The 22,404-nt window shown below is 39.6% G+C and overlaps 1 protein-coding gene and 2 pseudogenes across 1 annotated transcript in view; 2 read left to right on the top strand and 1 right to left on the bottom strand.

Moving 5' to 3' along the window:
- The window catches only part of ADAM23 (ADAM metallopeptidase domain 23), a 225,903-nt gene that overhangs the window by 172,555 nt on the left and 30,944 nt on the right, over nt 1-22,404 (bottom strand). The window contains exon 3 of the mRNA XM_006889120.1: nt 2,178-2,254. Coding sequence (XP_006889182.1) covers nt 2,178-2,254 — 77 coding nt within the window. The remainder of the gene's footprint in view (nt 1-2,177; nt 2,255-22,404) is intronic.
- Nucleotides 8,257-8,605, top strand: LOC102873641 (annotated as a pseudogene).
- On the top strand, nt 9,837-14,117 carry LOC102849492 (annotated as a pseudogene).

The following is a 22,404-nucleotide window of genomic DNA, read 5'->3' as shown; positions in this document are numbered from 1 at the left end:
TTAACCACTGTACAGCTCTGATCACAGTTACTCTCAATGGAGATTTTCTGAAGATATGAGTAAAGTTGACTATAAGTGATACGTCGACGAATCAGTTTCCTTAACATCACCCCCTCTTTTCCATGCTTCTCCCACTCTTTAGCAAAGGATCTCTGTTTATTCCTTGTACTTTATTTTTTTTTCCAATCAAATTTGAATACAGCCAAGCTCCTGAGCATGAGACACCAGAGCTCCATGACCCGTCTCCAGGCTGGGCTCCTACTCCTCTCCCTCAACTGCCATTTTAAGTGTGAACACAGCCTTGTGGTCTCGCCTACATAGCCTACACGATCTCTCTGTCTGAAATCCCTTTCTCCATCTTCCTCTCTTCCCTCCCAGGCCCAACAACACTTTGCTTCCAGACAAGCAATTTTTCTCCAAGATGAAGCTCTAGTGTCACCTATTCCTCAATTCGTTCCCATACCTCCAGCCTGCAGAGCTGCTTCTCCTAGATGCTACCCTAGCATTCCCTGTTAACCTCTGCAACACTACATTCTATCTGTATCCTTCTAAAATGACATCTCAACCTCCCAGCCTCCCCACCCCCCACATGAGAGCAATCTCCTCAAGGCAGAGACTGTTCACAGAGGTGTTCATCTTGACTCCTTGAAAAACTAAATACCAACAGTAAATTATTTCCTCCTGTGCTTCTAGACTGTACCCTGACCATCCTGGGTGACCCTTCATCAGCCATGTGCTAGTCATCTGAGAGGTGTTTCAAAAAATATGGTGGTTTCAGTGCCTATCACTATTCTCCAGCCTAGGCCAGGCTTCATTGCAGTAAGGATTATAGGGCAGAAGATCAAAAATAAACTCCAATAGTTTATGATATTTGGTAGGACAAACCTTTCAGGCAGGCACACTGCTGACACTGCATGGTAGAAAAGTACTCAACCAAGGCTCACCAGACCCAAAAAGGAAAACCTGCGATCCCTTTAACACAGGAAACGCAGAGTTGCGCTGACTCACTCTGACTTAAAGCTGCAATATCACTTGAGTAAGGAGCACCTAAGCTGACTCTGCACTTTCTTTTTCTGCAGCACTTACAGAAATTGGCAGACGAGAAATGGAATAGTTGTGCTTTACAGTTCTTTGCACTTTCTCAGATATTGGCTGCAGTCACCTACAGTACAGGGTCTGAGAGCATTAAATGGTACTGTTCTTGCAAGGATGCAGTACTGGCCAAAATAATAATGGGGATTTAAAATACTGACTGGAGTTTCTGTGACTAAATTAAATGATGCAGGAAATCTTTTGCCAAAGCAATGCCCACTGCTAAACTCCATTTGAAGGACCTGGTGTCACAGAGGTGAAAGCAAGTGGCTGTTAACTGAAAGGTCAACAATTTGAACCCATCAGCCGCTATGAAGGAGCCCTACATGGAACTCTACTTCTGCAAAGATTTACAGCCTTCAGGACCCTATGGAGAAGTTCTAGTCTGTCCTATGAGGTCACGATGAGTCAGGAACCAGTGGTCAATTTGAGTTTGCCATTGACAGCTCAGGTTCACACTTATACAGATACATTTGCATAACTGGTTCCAATTCAGGAAAGAAAACTAAAACACCAACATAAACACCAGCTCTGAGAAAACTGGGAACATTTTCATTAGGCTCAGAATTTCTAAGAAACTGCACTATTGCAAGTTATGAAGCAAAGTGTCTTCTCAAAATAGATATTTTCAAGTCACTACTTTCTTTGTTCTTCATAAATAAGTCATATGAACTGCATAATGAAAGGTAAAATGGGGAAAAAATCACCAGGCTTAGGTCTATATGTACCTGAATTCATAATTTCTCTTTTTTCTCATATAATGTAACAATTAATATATATTTCTATTAATTAACTATCATTACTCAAATATTTATTTCACTTAAAATCATAACATGAAAGGACTATACAGTGAACAATTTCCACTTAAGATATTTAAATGTATTAAGTGCTAAATGTCTGTTCCTTTGGGAAAGAGAAAAAAGGAAGAATTCCTTTTATTCAGATTCCTTTATAATTTTTATTTAAGTATTATATATGACATATAGGCCATTGGAAAAGATGAATTGCTTCAATATAAACTTTTTTAATTAAGCAATAGCAAGAACATGATGTTTTATTGCACCAAGTCATGACCAAAGACTTACTTGTTCAGTGTGAGGTCAAGAATGAATTTGGAGCCAAAGGCTTCAATCTGGAAACTTGCCTGGGCCAGGTGGACAGCCTACAGATTAAAAAAAGACAAAAAGAAATGAAGATTACTTCCTCCCTTTAAAATCTATTTTATTCATACCAAGAATTGTATTTAATAAGAACTATTTCTTTACTTATCAATTCATTTATTTATATATCTTTATGTAGCAATTCATTTCTTTAAGACAGACAAGGTGAGCTATTCTGGCTTTCCTGGAAAGATCTAAATACTAGCTCATCAAGTAATGCATGAATAAAAGAAACAGTCTCTTCGGAGCTTTGTCTCACGTACTCTGAACACGTTGCTAGGAGAGGCTATTCTGTAGAGACATCATGCTTGGAAAGGTTGTCCAAAGAGAGGAAGACGCTCAACCAGGTGGACTGCCACAGTGACTGTCACAATGGGCTTGAGTATGTCAGAAATAACGAGGATGGCACAGGCTAAGACAGGGTTCAGATCTATTGTTCCCAAAGTCACTATGAGTTGTACTCAACTCAACTCAATGGCACCTAACAACATCAACAGTACTTTCAAATGAACTCATTGTGATAAAAAGTAAAAGCACAGTCTGTTGGACTTCTAAAGGGAGCTGGATGAATTATGCAAAGCTCTGGCTAATTAAAGCTTGATTTCAGCCCATTCTGTGGACAAAGCTAGCTGACTTGTTCTGCACATCTAAGTGCAAAACCATGTCAGTGTCCTACTGTTCATCAGAAATTAAATGTTGTGCAGCTGGCCTTCTATATCTGCACGTTCCATATCTACAGATTCAAGTGACCACAGTAAACATTTGGGGGGAAATTTTCTGAAGTCCCAAAATGAAAAAGGCTTGACTTTTCTGCATGGTGAGCTCCAGGCTGAACAAACACAGATGAAATTCAACGATATCGCACTAGCCTCGCACCATGCCTCCCATCCTCAGTCTCGCTGCAGGGCTTGCTGTTAGAGTACTGTTCACCTCACATCTCACTTGTTTACGAGTTGTGGTGTGGACGCTGGAGGTCTAGTGGGTAGGAAGTTGCACTGTTAATCCTAAAGTGGTGCCTCCCTCTCTAATAGCTCAACTCCAAAGGCAGGAGGTTCAAATCCACTAGTCACTCCTCAGAAGAAAGACATATAGTCTTTGAAAACCCACTGGGCGGGGTTAGTGATGAGTTACTTCCAACTCAATGGCAATGAGTTCAGCTGAAGATCTTAAGAAGCTGCACTGCAGTCCCAAAGGCATGCGGTTCAAAGCTACCAGATGCTCTGCTGGAGAAGGAGGGGCAATCTTCTCCTGTACCAGTCAGATCTGATTTGAAGGTACACACACACAAAAATAATAAAAAATAAAAAAATTCAAGACCTTAAGATAATAAGCATCTCTCCATGCAATTAGGTGGCCAAAGCAATCTCTCAAAGGCTAAGAATATAAAAATCTCCCTGCCTTTTGAAAAGTGGCATGTTACTTGCTGTGGCAGTAAGATTGGTAAGAAAGAATAAGAACACTCGCACAACAAAGCAGAAGACGTAAAATTTGTGGGAGTGTTAATGCAGATCCCACAAAGACAAAACCAGTCTCTGACTTGTGATAAAGTGCTTGCAAACCCTGAGAAAGCAGTAAGTGTTTGCCCAGAAGATGCGTCACAGAAACATGGCCAAGTTGATGGCAAAATTATACCTGAAAAATCACTTCACCTCTCTGAGCACTTACTGAGCGAGTTAAGGGGAGTAAAGAAAAGAGTTTAAGGCAGGTAAGGGACGGGTGGTTAGTTACATAGACGGCAGCCTCAAGATGGGAGAATCAGCATTGACTATACTAAAGAAACATTAGCATTCCCAGAAGAGTTCCAGAAACTGGGAGAAGAGAAACTCCTCATAACTGAAGACTTCTACGACAAGTTTCAGTAATGAGAACAGATTCTTGTTCTGGAAGATGATGCCCAAGTATATCTATATCCAGAAGAGTGGCATGAAGGCCAGAGATTCAACACTTGGGGAGATTGCCTTATTCTGTGCTATGTGGCAATATAGCAGGTCACATGACCAAGTTGGGCCTCATCTATGGAGCAAAGGTCCTTAAGAACAAAACCCAAAGTCATCTGCCCATGTTCTGGCAGAACATGAAGAAGGTCTGGGATGATGGGAATTTTGTTCTTGAAATGGCTCTACCAATGCTTCATTCCTGTGGTGAAGAAGTATCTTAGAGAAAAGGGAAAAGGTTGCCATTCTAGGGTCTCCCCATAAGTGACAATACTCCAGCCACACCCAATCTCTCTGCTTCTTTGTTAAGAAGGTGAAAGTGATGCTGTCCTTGACCCTTAACACCATGCTACTGATGCAGTCACTTGATCAGGCATCACTCTGGGGATTAAGGCAATTTGCATCCACCTCATTTTCAGAACTATTTTGCATCATAGCTGTGTGGAAGAGCTTTGCAATGGCACATGAAATGGTGCTTACTGCAGACACTATGAAGCCCTAAAGCCTAAGGCAATGTATGTTCCTGAAAGCCATTATGGAGTGAAGTGGTCAACGATTTCAGAGTCTTCCCCATTACTGATCCTGAAGGCAGGAATATCTTACATGTCACAAGGAAATCTGGTGGGGAAAACTTCTTTGACATGATGGAGGACAATGGTGAGGAACACACGGTCAAGCACTGAGGAACCATACAAATGAGGAATTTGAAGATCTGCTGGAGAAGAAGAAGATGATGATGATGATGGCAACGATGACAATGATGCAAACTTTTGAGAATGCATAGCTATCAATCTGGATACTTGACATTTTTGCAACCATCTTCAATAGGCACACCTTTTAAAGGAGACAGCCACAAAATATAATTCTTCAATGAAACATTACCAGCTGTGTCAGTGAAGAGATAAGAGTTTGCCCACAACTACTGCAAGATTTGGTGGTGACGACAAAAGGATGCATCTTCCTATAAAAATGTTTCTACCTAAAGTATCTGCAAATGTGAGGCCCTGATGGGCAACTGTAGATCCTCTACTCTCAACCTTCACATATCTCGACATTAGTATTCTTGAGCCTTCTCCAAGGAGGCATCAACACCTACAAACAGAACTTGATTCTTCTAATGTAGATGGGCCTTTCTGACACTTTGTCAGAAGGCTTAAGTTAACCTGATGTCTCATGATTTACTGACAATGCCACATGGACCTTTCCTTTACCACATCAGTACAGGTGACACACAACAATCACCACAGTTGCTATCATCATCATCATCACCACCACCACCACCACCTAAGGATTATCACAAGAACAAAGGTTGCAGATAGAGAGAGAGGGAGGGCTGAAAGAGAGAGTATATTTTCTCTACTTGTGAAACCTAGACCTAGACCAAAGAGCTGTAGTCTGAATGGAGCAAGGGAACAGTGTGGTTTAAAATCAGAAAAGGTATGCAGCAGGGCTGTATACTTTCTCCACACTTATTCAATCCGTATGTTGAACAAATCATTCCAGAAGGTAATTTCTGTAAGGAAGAATGTGACAACAGGATCAGAGGAAGACTCATAGCATTATGCAGATGGCTTGTCCTTGCTTGTTGAAAGTGAAGAGGGCTTGAAAAGCTTGCTGCAAAAGGCCAAAGACTATAATCTTCAATATGGATTGCATCTCAATATCAAGGAGACATAAATCCTCACCACTGAACTGATAAGAAAAATCACAATATGTAGATAAATGATTACACCCTTTCTCGGCAGTCTGGAAATTAGGAGATATGTTGCCTTGAGAAAGTTTGCTGTCAGGGACCTCTCCAAGTTACTGAGGAGCAATGATTTCAGTGTGAAGATTTAAGTATGCTTAATTCAGCCCATGTGTTTTCAGTTACTTGTTATGCACATGAAAGCTTGAAAATGAATACAGATGAAAGAAGAAGAATTGATGCCTTTAAGTTGTGGTGCTAGAGAAGAGTACTTACTATCCCAGGGACTGCCAAAAGAACAAACAGATATGTCTCGGGGAAAAGTGCAGCCAGAGTGCTCCTTGGAGGTAAGGATGGTTGCACTTCATCTCACATATTTTGGGCATGTTGCTTAGGAGATGGTATTCTTTGGAAAGGGACATCATGCTTGGAAAGGAAGAGGGGTCAGCAAAAGATAAAAAAAAAAAAAACCTCTCAACAAGATGGAATGGACACAGTGCCTGCAGCTATAGACTCAACTGTGACAAAGATGATGAGGAAGATGAGGACGCCATAAGACGGGGCACGATTCAGACCTCTTACTCACAGAGTCGCTATAATTTGTCTTCAATGACACCTTACAACTACTACTTATAATATAGTCTATATCCAACACAATGTGTAAATTATCAAATAGCATCAATAATTAAAATATTGTTGAAGGTTATTTTTAAATGATAGGAGCAGTGCATCAGTAAGGAAATGCCAGAAACTCAAGTTGAATTCAGAAGAGATCATGGAATGAGGGAAATCTTTGTTGATGTTGGGCAGATCTTGGCTGAAAGTAGAGAATACCAGAAAGATGTAGACTTGTGTTTTGTTAATATGGAAAACAATTCAGCTGTTGTTGCTGTATATCATAGAGTTGGAACTGGCCCATAAATAACCCTCTGGCAGGTTTTAAGAGGCAGTTAATCACATAAGAGTCAACCGCCCATCCTTCTTTCAGGGAGTAGCTGGTGCCCTTGAACTGTGTGCCTTTGGGATTGCTGTGCAGCTTCTTGCCACTAGGCCACCAGAGGATCATAACAAATGATGAACAACATTGAGACAAATGGGCATTCCAGATAACATGCAGAACCTGTACACAGACCAAGAAACTGCTATTCAAACAGAACAAGGGAATAATGTATTATTTATATATGAGAGTTGTATCTTGTCACCCACCTGTTCAATCTGTATGCTGAGCAAACAGTTCAAGAAGCTACACTGTATGAAGAAGGATGCCACATCAGGATTGAAGGTAGACTCATGAACACCTGCAAAATGCAGATGATACAACCTTGCTTGCTCCAAGAGAAGAACTGAAGCACTTACCAAAGAAGATCAAAGACTACAGCCTTCAGTATCAAGAAAACGAAACTCCTGACTGCCGAACCAATAAGTAACACCATTATAAACAGAGAAAAGATTAAAGTTGTCAATAATTTCACTTTACTTTGCTTCACAATCAATATCCCTGGTAGACTGTTATTTTTAGGCACCATCGAGTCAACTACAACTCATAATAACCTTATGAATGACATCTCTGCGCCCCGCCCCATCCTGTGCCATCCTCATTCATCTCTGACACAGTTGAACCCATTGTTATGGTCACTGTGTCTATCCACCTTGTTTATCTCACTTATTTGCCCCTTCTCTAAACATCACCACACCCCCCCCCAAGGACCACGACAGCAGTGGTCAGGAAACCAACCATACTGTACTGGATAAATCTATCGTCAAGGACCTCCTTAAAGTGATTAAAAGCAAGGATATCAGTTTAAAGAGTAAAGTGTACCTGCTTCAAGCCACGGTATTATCAATTGCTTCATATACTTGTGAAAGTTAGATCATGATTAAGGAAGACAAAAAAAAAAAGAATCAAAATGCCCCTACATTGTGGTGGTAGCAAAAAGTCCTTACGATACCATGAATATACCTGGAAAAAGTCCCCTGCCTAATACTTCTCCCCCTCCTTTCCTTCACTATCACCCTCAGCTCCTCTTCATACACCCCCGCCTCTTTCAGTGACCAAAATGCTACTCAACCTTCAAAGGCAGCCCAACTGCCACACTTCCCATGGGGTCTTCCTCTGAGAAGACATTGGGAATAAACTATTTCTCGGAGATGTGGGGACACTGGATTTGTTTCTCCCTCCACCTAGTTTGCTCGTTTTCTATCCCTCCCCCGAACCATTAGCTCCACCCGCAATCTCGAGGGTATTACTGTTGGACCCTTGTCAAGTAATAATGCATCTCCAAAATACATCAGTTTCCAAATAATTCACCAGATACACTCATGTATTAAGAGTCATGAATATTAAAAAAAAAAGTCATGAATAGCTCGGATCCTCGCTTCCAACATGACGAAGAAAAGGAAAAACAGCGGTCGTGCCAAAAAGGGCCGCGGCCACGTGCAGCCTATTCGCTGCACGAACTGCTGCCCGGTGCGTGCCCAAAGACAAGGCAATTAAGAAGTTCGTAATCCGAAATATAGTAGAGGCAGCTGCTGTCAGGGACATTTCCGAAGCGAGTGTTTTCGACGCCTATGTGCTTCCAAAGCTCTATGTGAAACTGCACTACTGTGTGAGTTGTGCCATTCACAGCAAGGTGGTGAGGAACCGTTCTCGTGAAGCTCGAAAGGACCGGACACCTCCACCTAGATTTAGACCTGCAGGTGCTGCCCCACGACCACCACCAAAGCCTATGTAAGGATTTGATTCCTTAAAAGGCTGAAGAAAAAACTCGTCTGAAAATAAAATGGAAATTACACTTTAAAAGAAAAAAAGTCATGAATAAAGTTTCAAAAGATGACTTCTTCACAGCATTCAATTTATTTGTGCAGTTATTAAGGGATATTAGTATATTCATCTAATATTTTTCTATTCCTTATAAATATTTTCAATACAGCTGTTTATATTCTTTTTTATTACAACACACTCTATATTTGTATGCATGGTACACATCTTTTCTGTACCAAAATGAGCACTTGACAAATAAATGATCCTTTTCCCCACCAGTGTGTTTTTTTCTACTGCCTTCTGTATGATTAATAGAACTTTTAATTTCTAAGATTCCCATGTTATTCCACTCTCTGTATTTTGACAAGATATTCTGTAGTTTCGATAATTATTGCTATTGTTCTGATTTCCACTCATAGTGACCCCACTGAGGAAAGCAGAACTGTCCATAGGATTTCCCAGGCTAAATCTTTATAGAAACAGATGCACCTCTTTCTTCCATAGAGTGGTTGGTAGGTTTGAACTGCTGACTTCTTCATTAGAAGCCTAGTACCACAGCCACTGTGGTCTCTTTTGAACCAGGTAAAATGAATCTGCACCTTTAATACTTTACCAATAATACTTTTATGGGGGAAAACAACACACATTAAAATCACTCCCATTGAATTAATACTGACTCAGAGCTGACCCTCCAGTGGAGCGCTGGAGGCTGTAAACCACACAGGAAGGGTGTGTTCATCTTCCTCCCACAGAGCTGCTGGTGAATTCCAAACACCAGAGAGATGCCATAGTTTAGGAGCCCAACTCCCGACTCACTTCACCACCAAAACACAGCAATATCCTGTTTGTGGTGTTTCCCCCCCATAATACTACCCACTTTGTGCCTGGTAGAAAAAAATTGCAAAATATACAGCCTGATCATCAAGGCTGATTAAAAACTATTCCATAGTTGACTAAGTGACTGGTATCACAGAAACCTATTGAAAATACAAATACTCCTATAAGATAGCTCTTTTTTACAAAGAAGGAAATACATAAAGATAGCTAGGTTTAGGAACACAAAGACAAATCCAGTCAGAAGAAGATGTCAAAGAAGAGTTCATCACACACACGCTCATCATTGTGTTTTGCTCTTAAACATCTGTTAAACAGCCTTAATGATTAATACATGTTTTTATAAGGACATTCACTGTAACTGCACCATGGAAGAATGTGAGGTTTTACAGCCAAACAGCATCACTTCACGACAACAATGATCACATCCCTGGGCCCAGAATTACTACCCTGAAGACTGAGAACAGCTGTTCCCTAAGTACTTTGGTTTTTGGTTGGGTTTTTTTTTTGTTTTTGTTTTTGTTTTTAACTCAGAATCTGGCACCAGGAAATTACAGGAGCTCTATAAACAAAAACAACTAAACTCAATTATATACACAAAGCCTCCTTCACTGAAGAACAGTTTACACATTGTAGCAATGTGCTTTTATGAGGTTTGGTTTTGTTTTGTTTCTCTCTTTAGAAGACAGCACCTAAGGCCTCATATTGAATCAAAGCTTATTGGTGTCACTCATTGTTGCTGCTTTTGTGTACCATCTACTTGGAACCAAGTCAGAGTTTACCCTCCAGCGGGTTCCCCAAAGCTGTAGATTACAGAGCAGGAGACTGACCATCTTCCTCCAGAGTCGAAGTTAGCTATTCTCGGATCACCTGACTTTGATTTGACAACACAAAGCCTTACACACTAGGCCATCAGAACTCCGTAAGAAAACATTTAAGACTGCTTAATTCCTCACTGGAGATTTATTCTGCTCCTAAACAAACATTGATGTGCAACTTTGTGTAAGTGCAGCCAGGAAGGTCAGCTATGAGTCGGTTCCTTCTGGAGGCACGTAACAACACATGTACATATGTGTTTGTGTGTATGCAACCGTACGGGATTTCCTCTCCGTTGACAGTTTTCCTTTCTAAACATATCATTTATCATTAGATCTTTCAAGAGTTTCTACTCCACTGTATTCAAATATGTATAGTGAAGTAAGTCATAAGATTTTAAATCTCCCCTCCTTGGAGGATATGGGGCATTCGTAAAGTGTGATAAAAAAAGAGAGATTTGTAAATTCACCAATTAACAAGAAGGGAGAAGAGAAGTCAGCTCTCTGACAACCTCTGAATTCCAGTAACAGCCTGTTCTGGTGGGGTGTGTTGGGCAGTTGAGAAAAGAGAGGATTTCACTGGGGAATTATCGGGCCAATTAGGAGGCACAGGTTTTCCTCTTCATGCAAAGACATGAGCGACTCAAATAAGTAACATCTAAGCTCTGGTGGTCTAGTGGCAAGAGGCTGTGCTGCAATCCTGAAGGCATGTGGTTTGAGGCAACCTGCTGCCCTGCGGAAGATGGGCAATCTTCTCCTGTGTAACTTACTGCCTCTGAAAACCTGCTAGCAGGTTAGCTATGGGGTGGTGCAGACTCTACAGTACACAACAACAACAAGAAATAAACTGTCATGCATAAACTGTAAGTTTGGGTGAGGCTTTTCAGGAGGCAACTAGGTTTGAACTGTTTCCCAATTTGAAAAAAAACGTGAAAGTATAGCTTGCCAAACCTCTTTTATTCTGTACAATGCAAAAACTCAAATACGTAAATATATCCAGCTATTTCACCTTCCCATAGAGCTTTCCACAATCCTTAATAAACTCTAGTGGGTCTTGCAATTTTTATTTCTAACTTTGAAATTATAAATGAAAGTACATCATTCTGCTATTTTTAGGTGATACAGAGTATATTCTGATCAAAGCAATTACAAGTGGCAGAGAAAAACAGATTCCTCGGGGTTACTAGGCTGTAATTTTCAAAGGTACACATTGTGAGGTCTTTCTCCTGCACAGCCACTGGGTAGATTTGAACCAAAAGTCTCTCAGTTATAAGCCAGGCATCTAATCATTACACTTAGAAGCTTCAGGGTAAAAAGAGATGGATGGATGGATGGATGGATGGACGGACGGACGGAGAGAGATAGATGATAGATAGACGATAGATAGATAGATAGATAGATAGATAGATAGATAGATAGATAGATAGATAGATAATAGGTAGGTAGGTAGATAGATAGATAGAGGATAAACAGACTGACATAGACAATCAGTAGACTATTTTAAATTGCATTCCTGTTCTAATCTCTTAGTATAAGTTAACACATCCATGGCCAAACAGACTTGTGTTAAAGAAACTGCTTTGAATTTTCTTGTGTGTTATCACCTCAAAGTGATGGTAAATATATTCAGAACAATAGAGCACCTCATGATGCAGACATTTGTATCACTCTTTTTTGTGGAGCTCTGGTGACCTAGTTGATAGGGAGCCACACTGCTAAAGCACCTCTCTGGAGTTAACCAGCAGCAACTCCACAGGAGAAAGACGGGCAATCTCTATCCATGTGAGTTGGTGACAACTTGACAGCAATGACGGAGACAGAAAAAGAGAGCTCATGGAAGAAAACCATTTAACAGGCATGGGGAGAATAAGAGATGCTTTTATTCAAGGTCATACATCAAAGAAATAAATAGGAGGTGTCAGTTTCAGCTCAGTGAGAGCTAAGTGCCAGACTTTATGCCAGGTGTCTTTAAACCTCTAAGCCTTGGTATTTCCTCATCCTTGAAATATAAGTTTACCAAAGAGATATATGTAGGAATTGATTTAAATAATAAGGTTGCAGAAAATTCCACATAAAGCTTGGTCATGTAAATGGAGGTGAATAATTCAAGAAAGGTAGTAAGGTAAAAGAAGAAAACTATTAACATGCTAGCAAAAGTTTTGGTGAGCCTCACATTGAAAATTATTTCCCAGTATAACTAGTTATGCTCTAGAAAATTCCAATGTGCACTTAAAGTCTGAAAAAATTGGAAATTTCTTCTTTTTTCTTGCTAATTATCATTATGTATTATGTTTTGACCTTGTTCAAGTTGGCGTGTCTTTAAAATAATGTGAATCATTATCTTGAGACGTGGAACAGCTGCAAATGTTACATGAAGGCAGTTTTGCAAATTAAGGTAATTTGCTGAATCTTCTTTCCACAATGCAAGTAATAGGGAGATGTGAGGAAGAATATTACCATGTTTTCTTCCATATTCCAATTCACAGTATTACTTAATGGTTAGCCAAGGAGTCCTGGTGGTATAAAGGTTACAGAGCTCACTTGCTAACCAAAAGTTCAGTGCTTCAAACCTACCGCCTGCTCCTTGGGAGAAGGACATGGCAGTCTACTTCTCTAAGATTTCAGTCTTTGAAACCCTCTGAAGCAGCTCTACTCTGTCCTAGAGGGTCGCTATGAGTCAGAATCAACTCACAGTAGTCAGTTCTGGGTTTATTAACTAAGCCATTCACAAACATGCACTGAATATACTACCTTAAGTTGTCTGTTCGACGGCACATAACAACAACAACAAGTTGTCTGAGATATATGGTGGATGGAAAGATATCCTTTGGTTAAGGACATCAGACAAGAAACCATAAAGAGGGAAAAAATACTTTCATTAAATAATAAGTATTATTTTAAAAGCATCACATATAAGAAAACTGGCTGACTAGTGCACAGGTCTCCAGGGTTTCTTGGTTTTCCAACAGCTTTGGTAGGGAAACCAGCTCTGGCTTCACATCCCTGCTGACGGTCTTTCTGTTGATTAAGGCAAGTCCAAACTGGAGTTCTCCAGGTTTCCACAGCTGTGGTGGAGCCCTACAACTCCATTCTCACCACCCACACCACCCAGGAACACTCAGATTGTGCCTTCACGGTAGACAATGAAGTCATCTATGATATTGAATGCCCAAAATACACGGACCTTAACCGCCTTATTAGTCAGATTGTGTCCTCCATCACTGCTTCCTCAGATTTGATGGTGCCCTGAATGTTAATCTGACAGAAATCCAGACCAACCAGGTGCCCTATCCCTGCATCCACTTCCCTCTGGCCACATACACCTACTATCTTTGCTGAGAAAAATTACCATGAACAACTTTCTGTAGCAGAGATTACTAATGCTTGCTTTGAGCCAGCCATCCAGATGGTGAAATGTGACCTGGCCATGGTATATACATGGCTTGCTGCCTGTTGTACTGCAGTGATGTGGTTCCCAAACATATCAATGCTGCCATTACCACCATCAAGACCAAATGCAGCATCAAGTTTGTGGATTAGTGCCCCACTGGCTTCAAAGTTGGTATTAATTACCAGCCTCCCACTGTGATGCCTGGTGGAGACCTGGCCAAGGTACAGTGAGCTGTGTGCACGCTGAACAACACTGTAGTCATTGCTGAGGCCTGGGCTAGCCCGGACCACAAGTTTGACCTGATATACCAAGCGTGCCTTTGTTCACTGGTACGTGGGTGAGGGGATGGAGGAGAGTTTTCTGAGGCCCATGAGGACATAGCTGCCCTTGAGAAGGATTATGAAGAGGTGGGTGTGGATTCTGTTGAAGGAGAAGAGTACTAATTCCTTTCAGACCTTTAGCATATCATACTCAGAACTGACTAGATTGTCTCTATCAGTGTAATCATGTCTTATTTTTCCATGTGTTCCAATAAGATTTTTTTTCCATCATGTCTCAAAGTAAAAAAAAAAAAGAAAGAAAAAAATCACATATAATTTAAGGATAATTCTTTTCTTAATAGAATGTAGGGGCTGCAAGTTCATTACAATGCATGAAGTGAGAATTCTGTAAGCAGGAAGAGAGAGAGCTGACAAAGGTTCCCAGGGAAGTCTTCCTCAGCATTTAAAGCTGAACAGAAATCAATAGCTTGAGAATTTATTTAGTAGGATGACATTTCAAAGTATTTCTAAGTATTTGCTAATAAACAGATGCTTCAGAAACAAGCTTTAAAAGTAAAACCCAGGATGCATTCCACTCTGGAGGGGTGAACTGTACTTTGGATTTTGGTGAGAATTAAAAATGTGACAGTTTAGAATACAGTAAGCATTTCACAAGGAAGCGCTGGTGGCCTAGTGGTAAAGAGCTGCACTGCAATCCACTGAAGGCATGCCATGAATAAACTGTGAATAAACCTGGGTGGACTATAAAGTAAATTTTGACATATATTAACTGTGAAAGAAAAGAACCTACAACCAAACATTACAAGAAGTGGAGAAGAGAACAGGTTTGCTTTTTTTTTTTATTCCTACAAGTCCACACTAAGAGTATTTTAATGACTAGCAACTTAGGAAGATTCTGTAATAATATATGCTTTTAATGGCAAAGTTATCTTTAAACATTTACATGAGATGACTTCTATTATTACCCTTTATAATGAGTGTTTGCTGATATTAAATTGGTAATACCAATTCAAGGGAGAGACTACGTAACATAAAGTGAGAATTCTTGTTTGAAAGTGAATAAAGAATGACAAGAATCACTTCAGGTGTATTGTTGGTCCTTATACATATTTTCTGCTATCAAATTATTTTCAAATAACACTGTTGATGTGTTGATGTCAGATGAATACTAGCTGAAAGCAAAGAACATAAGAATAATGTTTACTTGTGTTTTAATGACTGTACAAAGGTAGGTGACTTTTTAAATCATAACAAATTATGAATAACATTGTAAAGACTGAGAATTCAGTAACACTTACTTGACCTGATTTGAAAATATTTTACATAGATGAAAAGGAAGTCGTTCAGTCAAACTAAGTGCATACTGCATGGTTTAAAATCAAGTCAGGTGTGTGCCATGGCTGTAAACTTACACTAAGTCAAATGTACTGTTTATGTTGCTAGATGTCGTCAATTTGACTACAACTCACAACAATCCAATGAACAAGAGATGGGATTCTTGTCCTAACCTGAGCCATCCCAAGGGTCTTGACATGCTCAAGGCCACTGTTACAGACATTGCATCAACTCATCTCATTGAGGGTATCCCTCCCTTTCACGGACCCTCTATCTTTCTCAGCACAATGTCTTTTTCCAAAGACTGCCGCCTCCTGACGTGTCCAAAAAGATGAGTAGACGTTTCATCAAAATTGACTCTAAGGAAGACCCTGACTGCATTTTCCAAAGACAGATTTATTTGTTCCTTTGCCAGTCCATGGGATATTCAATACACTTAAACATTACCATAATTCAAAGGCATCATTCTTCTATCAACTTCATTTATTATCCAACTTTCAAATCTGCTGCAAAGAACCCCTCTAAATTATTCAGAAGTAAAGATGTCATTTTGAAGACAAAGTAAAACATTTACTACCATCAGGTTGGAACTGACTCATAGCTAACCCTCCAGCAAGTTTTCAGTGGCTATAAACTGCACAAGGGAGACTTCTCATTTTTCTTCCAGGGAATGCCTGGTTGTTCAAATTGCCTACATTTGGGCTAGCAGTCCAACTCCCTCCTCACTGGACACCAGAGCACCTGGCTTAGGCTAGGGCATTTTCAATCACCGTGTGTGTGTATATGTGCATGAAAGATGAATAATGAATAAGGAATAACAAAGAAAATGATGCCTTTAAATAATAGTGCTGGTGAAAAATATTGCATATACCTCAGATTCGAGAAACAAACAGTAGAGAAGCTCAGTATCTTCAGTCAAAACAGAGTCAGGTACCAACTATAGAACAGACTTAATTACTCATGGGCATGTTCAAGTTGAAGCTGAAGAAAATGTCCAGGAGAGCCAAAATATGACCTTGTGTATATTCCACTTAACTCCAGACAATCTTAGGAATCTATTTGATCCCTTGAACACTAATGACTGAAAGTCAAACAAATTGTAGGAGAAATACCATTTAAGAAAAGGAAGCAAAAGCTCATTAAGAAAGAGAGAGAGAGAGAGAGAAAGAAAGAAACCAAAATGGATGTCAGAACAGACTTGAACTTGCTCTAGAATGAAGAGAAGCTAAAGTGAAAGGCAGAAATGAAGATGTAAGCGATCCATAAGGCAGTACCTCACAACATTTTCTGAAAGAGGAGTAAAAATACAACTCTGACAACAGTTGCTATGGAAGCACTTTCTCCCTCTTGCCTTCTTGAATAGAAACGTTTAATTTGATGCATTAATCTAGTAGCTGAAGTGTGAGTCACTTTGTTCTTTTTCCTCATAATTTTCTACATCACCAAAATGCGTACCTTAAAAAAAAATGCTTTTCTCTCAACACTTTTGTCATAAAGCAAGAACATTATTTGCCTTTCCAAGCAGAATTATTGCATATTTTCTAAATAAATAGAGAAGTACCTTTCAGAAAGCAAAAGACCCCAAACTCTACTCTTCATGTTTGTGACTCATCAGGTACCAGTGCCTTAAATTTGCTTAGATAGTGCTAATAGTATCCCTAAAAGAAGAAAAATTAAATATTCTTGAAACAGCACTCTAACACAAATGCTACTTCCTTGGACTGCCCATTCTGGTCTTGAGAATGTTGACTGCCACAGCCCAGTGGAGTCAAGTCAATTCTAATACCTGTGTAGGAAAAGAGAAGGTCTTATAACTTGAGTCTTTATAATGACCACAATAGGTTTTGCTTATAATGAAGGGGTCTGAAAGATGAAACGAGAATTATGATGAAGTAATTACATAGTTCACTTGAGCACTGTTATGTCTAACAAACTACAAATGATAGAGAATGGACTAAAAAATTCATTTCTACTACTTCCTCACTAAGAAGCTACGGAAAGCCCATAACTAAGAGAGGCCACTCAGACCTGCCCTGGCCAGAAATCCCTTCCTTGGCATATCCCCCACCCCACCAAGCTTCATCACTGGGTCCCACAACATTTAAGTCTAGAACTGATTTTTGCTGGACTCTCAGATGTTACAGTTTGTTGGCAGTAAGTCTTCACTTCTGAATTTGCTAAAGGTTAATTTTAAGTCCAAAGTTGTTGGACAACAAGTTTTCTGAGAGTTCTTAGTTTTCTTTGAATATTGTCTGTAAAATATATCTAACAAGTAGCATGCTACTGTGGCTGGGACTCCTTTGGTCTTCAAGACCCACAGCTATGGGTCTGAGAGAGTTCCATGTTCTCTGGTTCTCAAGTGTATCGGGATGTGTGCTTTACTCTGAATCTTGACCTTTGCTACTGACTACAGATAGGTTACTTCTACCCCTGTGGATGGAGAGAGTAATTTTCAAACTACAGGCCAAATTGAAAAATGGGTGCCCCATAGTGTGGAAATGCGGATTTCAACAGACTTTCAATCAAGACAATGAAGCCTGTTGTTTCTGGATACAGAAGATCAAAACTATCTTGTTTCACAGTTTTATTCAACATAAATATGATGCACACTATAGAATTTTTTACACAAAATGAAAAGCAGAGAAGCTAATATTAATGTGCTCTCATTTTCTCTAATATCCAGCTTCCACAGATCTCTGCAAAAGGCCAACCACTCAACTTGGAATCACAAGACGTTTAAAACTAACATTTGGAATATTGACTATTATGTAGACTGACCTGCCTATTTCAGTACGAAATTGACAGATCTCACTATGTCTACGTTTAGGCTCGTTAAAATCTCCACTTCTATTTCTAAGGAAGAACCCAGAAATTACATAAACCCTTGATGACACGGAGAAATACAAAGAGTACAAATTTCTGTCTACTGAGATTATATGCTAGATCTTTGACTCCTCGATCATATATCAAATCAATTATTCATCCCACAAATAATGACTGTACATTTACTATGCTCCAAGCAAAAGATTTGGTCTTACAGAGTTTGCTTGCCAGGATAAATAAAGGAAGATAAATACAAGTAACAAATAAATGCATTTAAAACAGGTTACAGAGTTATAAGCACTTTAGAGCAAAGTAAATAAGAAATGTAGGGGGATTAGGAAGCATGTAGGATGAAGGATCTCTCTGAAAAGGTGACATCTGACCAAGACATAGATGTAAAGGAAGAAGCCATGCAGGTGTCTGAAAGGACTTCAAGCAGTGAGACAGCTCATTGGAAAGGTCAGGAGGAAAGGGTCTACTTGGTATATTTAAGGAATAGCAATAAGGTCAGTTTGGCTGTAGTGGACAATGAGATCAAAGCTAATGAGGGCCCAATCAGGCAAAGTCTTGTAGGCCACTGCTTTGAAATAAGAATGTGCTGAAGACTCTTATGTGAAGAGTACATGATCTAGCTTTCATTTTCCAAGTTCACTCAGGTTAGTGGGTTTAAAATAGATTAGGAGGTGAAGGGGACTAGGGAGAAAAAAAGAGTGTCCAGTCAAGAGACTGTAGCAATAATCCAGGCAGGAGATGGCAGTGAGCTGCACTTGTGTGCGAACAGTGGAGCTGATGAGAAGAACTGACTGTAACACCAGAGCCAATAGACGTTACTTATAAACTAAATATGGGTTATGACTGTAATAGAGAAGACAAAAAAAATCCCTATTTTTAAAGGATGTTTAGCCTGAGTAACAAGAGCCCACTGCTGCTAAATCAATTCCGTAACAATGCTACAGGACAGAGCGGCACTTCTCCACGGGGCGTTCCAAAGCCATAATCCTGATGGAAACATACTGCAACTTCTTTCTCCCACAGAACTGGTGGGTTCAGAATCGTTAGCAGTCCAGTGTTTAAGCACACCACCAGCAGAGAATTTTTAATATTAGAAGCAAGCAATTTATTGAGATGATAAGAGGCAGTGTTGGGGATTCCGGACTTCTGTGGGGACTACACTATGCTTGGTATGTATATTGTATACTCAGGTGGAGAGTGAAATAAACACATAAAATGCATATGTGGATATGAGCTTTAAAAAAAAAAAAACCTTTTCTTTTGTAATTTAGTAGACCACAACGTCACAATAGCATAAAAAATGAAATCTCATAAATGTTTAATCAGTGAGTAAGTTAATTTGGAAATAAAATGAATGAATGAATGTTGTTGTTGGGTGCCATCCAGCTCACTGCAATCTAGTCTAACATGTCTAACAGAGCTAAACTTTCCCCAATCCCTGGGCCATCTTCACAATCATCGTTACACACAGGCTCCCTGTTGCAGTCACTATGTTACTCCATTTCCTTGAGAGTCTTCCTCTCCTTTGCCAATTTTCTACCTTTCCAGTATGGAGTCATTTTCTCGGGGACTAGCCCCTCCTGACAGCATGTTCAAAAAAATATGTAGGACAAAATCTCACCATTTTTTTTTCCTCTAAAGAACACCCTGGCACCCTGGCTGCACCAAGACAAGTTTGTTCTTCTGGCAATCCATGGTACATTCAGTACTCTTTTGTTGTGGTTGTTGTTGTTATTATTGTGAAATGTCATCAAGTTGGAACCCACTTGTAGCTAAGCCTCCACACATGTTTAGAAGCTATGAAATGCATAACAGGAAACTGCCCATCTTTCTCCCACCAGTACTCGTCTTTGTTGTCATGTGCCATCAAGCTGATTATGACTCATAGTGACCCTATGAACAACGGCTCTGAACACTGCCTGATCTGAGCCAAACTCATTGTCTCTGAAACACCTGACCCACTCTCATAGTCACTGTGCCAATCCGTCTCATCCAGGGTTTTCCTCTACCCTTTCAAGCATGATGGCCTTCTCCAAGGACTAGCCCTCTCCTTGCAATATGAATAAAACATGTGGGACAGAGTTTCAAAGCCCTTGCCTCCAAAGAGCAACCTAGCTTAATCTTCTCCAAGACAGACTTTTTGTTCTCTTAGCAGATCATACTATGTTCAATACTCTTCTCCAGCACCACAACTCAAAAGCATTCATCTTTCTTCTGTCACCCATAGTCCCTATTTACATTTTAGGCACACAGCAGGCAACTGAGGAGCCCATGGCCTGGGTCAGAAGTACCTTCATCTCCATACTGACATAGCTGCTCTTTCTTTAAGCACTCTGGAGATGTCCCCGACAAGTAGACTTTCCCAAAGCAACTTGCCTTTTGATTTCCTGACTGCTGGTGCCAAGAGTGTTGACTGTGAATCTAAGCAAGATGAAATTTTAACCATCTCAATCGTTTCCCAGCTATCATGTTGTTTTCAGCCCTATTGCAAGAATTTTTGTTTACTTTACATTGAATTGTAAAACATACTTCAGGTCACAGTCTCTGATCTTCATTTAAGCATTTCAAATCCTCTTCATTTCTCAAAAACATCTACATTATCACAGGTCACTGATGTCTTCCTCCAAACCTGATGCCACTCTCTTCTTTATGTAATTCAGTTTCTCAGCTTACAAATTGAATGTATATGGTGAAAAGATTCAACCCTAATGAAAATAAACTTTATTAACTCAAATAATAAGTACATACAAAGATGCCCACTCTGTGAATCATTTTCTCCCCTTGATATTTTCTGATCAACATTAATGCAGAACTGAAATCACCAAGACCATCTCTGTGTGAAAATTTTCAGGGGGTTTGGGGTAGGGGGAGTGACAACAGTATAGTATCCTCTTCTCTTTCAATGGTTGCTTCTTGGTTCATTAATAGATTCCACATGAACACAACTAAGGGCCCTGAAATTCTCATTCTCTCAATGTAATCCATAGCTTATTATGAACCACACAATTGAATGTCTTTACAAAGTCAATAAAACAGAAGGAAACATCTTTTCTCTCTTTTCAGCCAAGACACATTTGACTTCAGCAACGACATCTGTAGTTTCATTTTCTCTGCTGAATCCAGAGTGAATTTCTGCGATTTCCCTGTTGATGTACTGTTCCAGATATATTTTAACAATCTTCAACCAAAGTTTACTTATATGTGACATTAATGATACTACTGAATAATTTTCACACTGCTGGATGACTTTTTTTAGAATGGACACAAATATGGATCTCTTTCAGTTGGTCAGGTGGTCATCTTTCCAATTTCTTGGGATTGCCTAGAGAGTAACTACATGGCTGTTTGCTGATAATATCTCCATTGATATTGTATCAGTTCCTGGATTTTTTTTCCTGATTCCTGCAGTGTAGCTTTGACTTCTTCCTTTAGTACCTTTCGTTCTCAGTCACATGCTACTTCCTGACATGGTTCTGTGTTAAGCAATTCTTTCTGGCAGTGATTCTGTGTATTCCTTCCATTTTCTGTGGACCCTTTCTGTGCCATTTAATACTTTGCCCACAGAATCCTTCAACTCAAGGCTTGCATTTCTTGTTCAGTTCTTTCAACTCAAGAAGTGCTGCGCTTGTTCTCTTCTTCTGTTCTTTGCACATTTCCGAATAATGCTCTGTCATCTTGAGCTGCCCTTCGAAATCACATTTTCAGCATTTTCTCATTTCTGCCTGTTGCTTCAACTACTCTTCATTCCTATAAAAGAACTAAGGAGGAGAATACACTTCAACAGGATGCATACATGTGTGAAACAGGTAGGGCTTAAGTGAGAAAGCTAAGATTACAGTGGGTGGGGAAAAAGATAGTTGATATCAGTCCATAGCAACCTACATACCAGATTTTACAATAAACATTTTCAACTAAAACAGCAATTATCACTTTTAAATTTAAATGGTATCAAATACACCACAAACAACCTACGAAGGAATTAAATCCAAGAGAGTCACCTTCAGGCATCATGTAGATACATGTTAAAATGGCAAAAGAATGATTGCAACTGAGGATAACAATTCTCTAACAAGTCACATGGTTTAGATCCAGAATTGTGTGTTTAGTAAGTATTTCTAAAAAACAACACAAGGTTTACTTTCAATTCTCTGGAAATGTATATCCATAATCTGGAAATCATTCTATCTTAATTGATTTTAATATGTCTAATCTGAACTAGAAGCACAAAAGATCTATTCAAAGAAAATTACAAAACATTATTACAAGAAACAAAAAAAAA

The sequence above is a fragment of the Elephantulus edwardii genome, unplaced genomic scaffold (assembly GCF_000299155.1).
Source record: "Elephantulus edwardii isolate Elephantulus edwardi_28Jun2011 unplaced genomic scaffold, EleEdw1.0 scaffold00075, whole genome shotgun sequence".
NCBI classification, from domain to species: domain Eukaryota; kingdom Metazoa; phylum Chordata; class Mammalia; order Macroscelidea; family Macroscelididae; genus Elephantulus; species Elephantulus edwardii.
The sequence above is the reverse complement of the archived record's forward strand: the minus strand, read 5'-3'. Positions and strand labels throughout refer to the sequence as shown.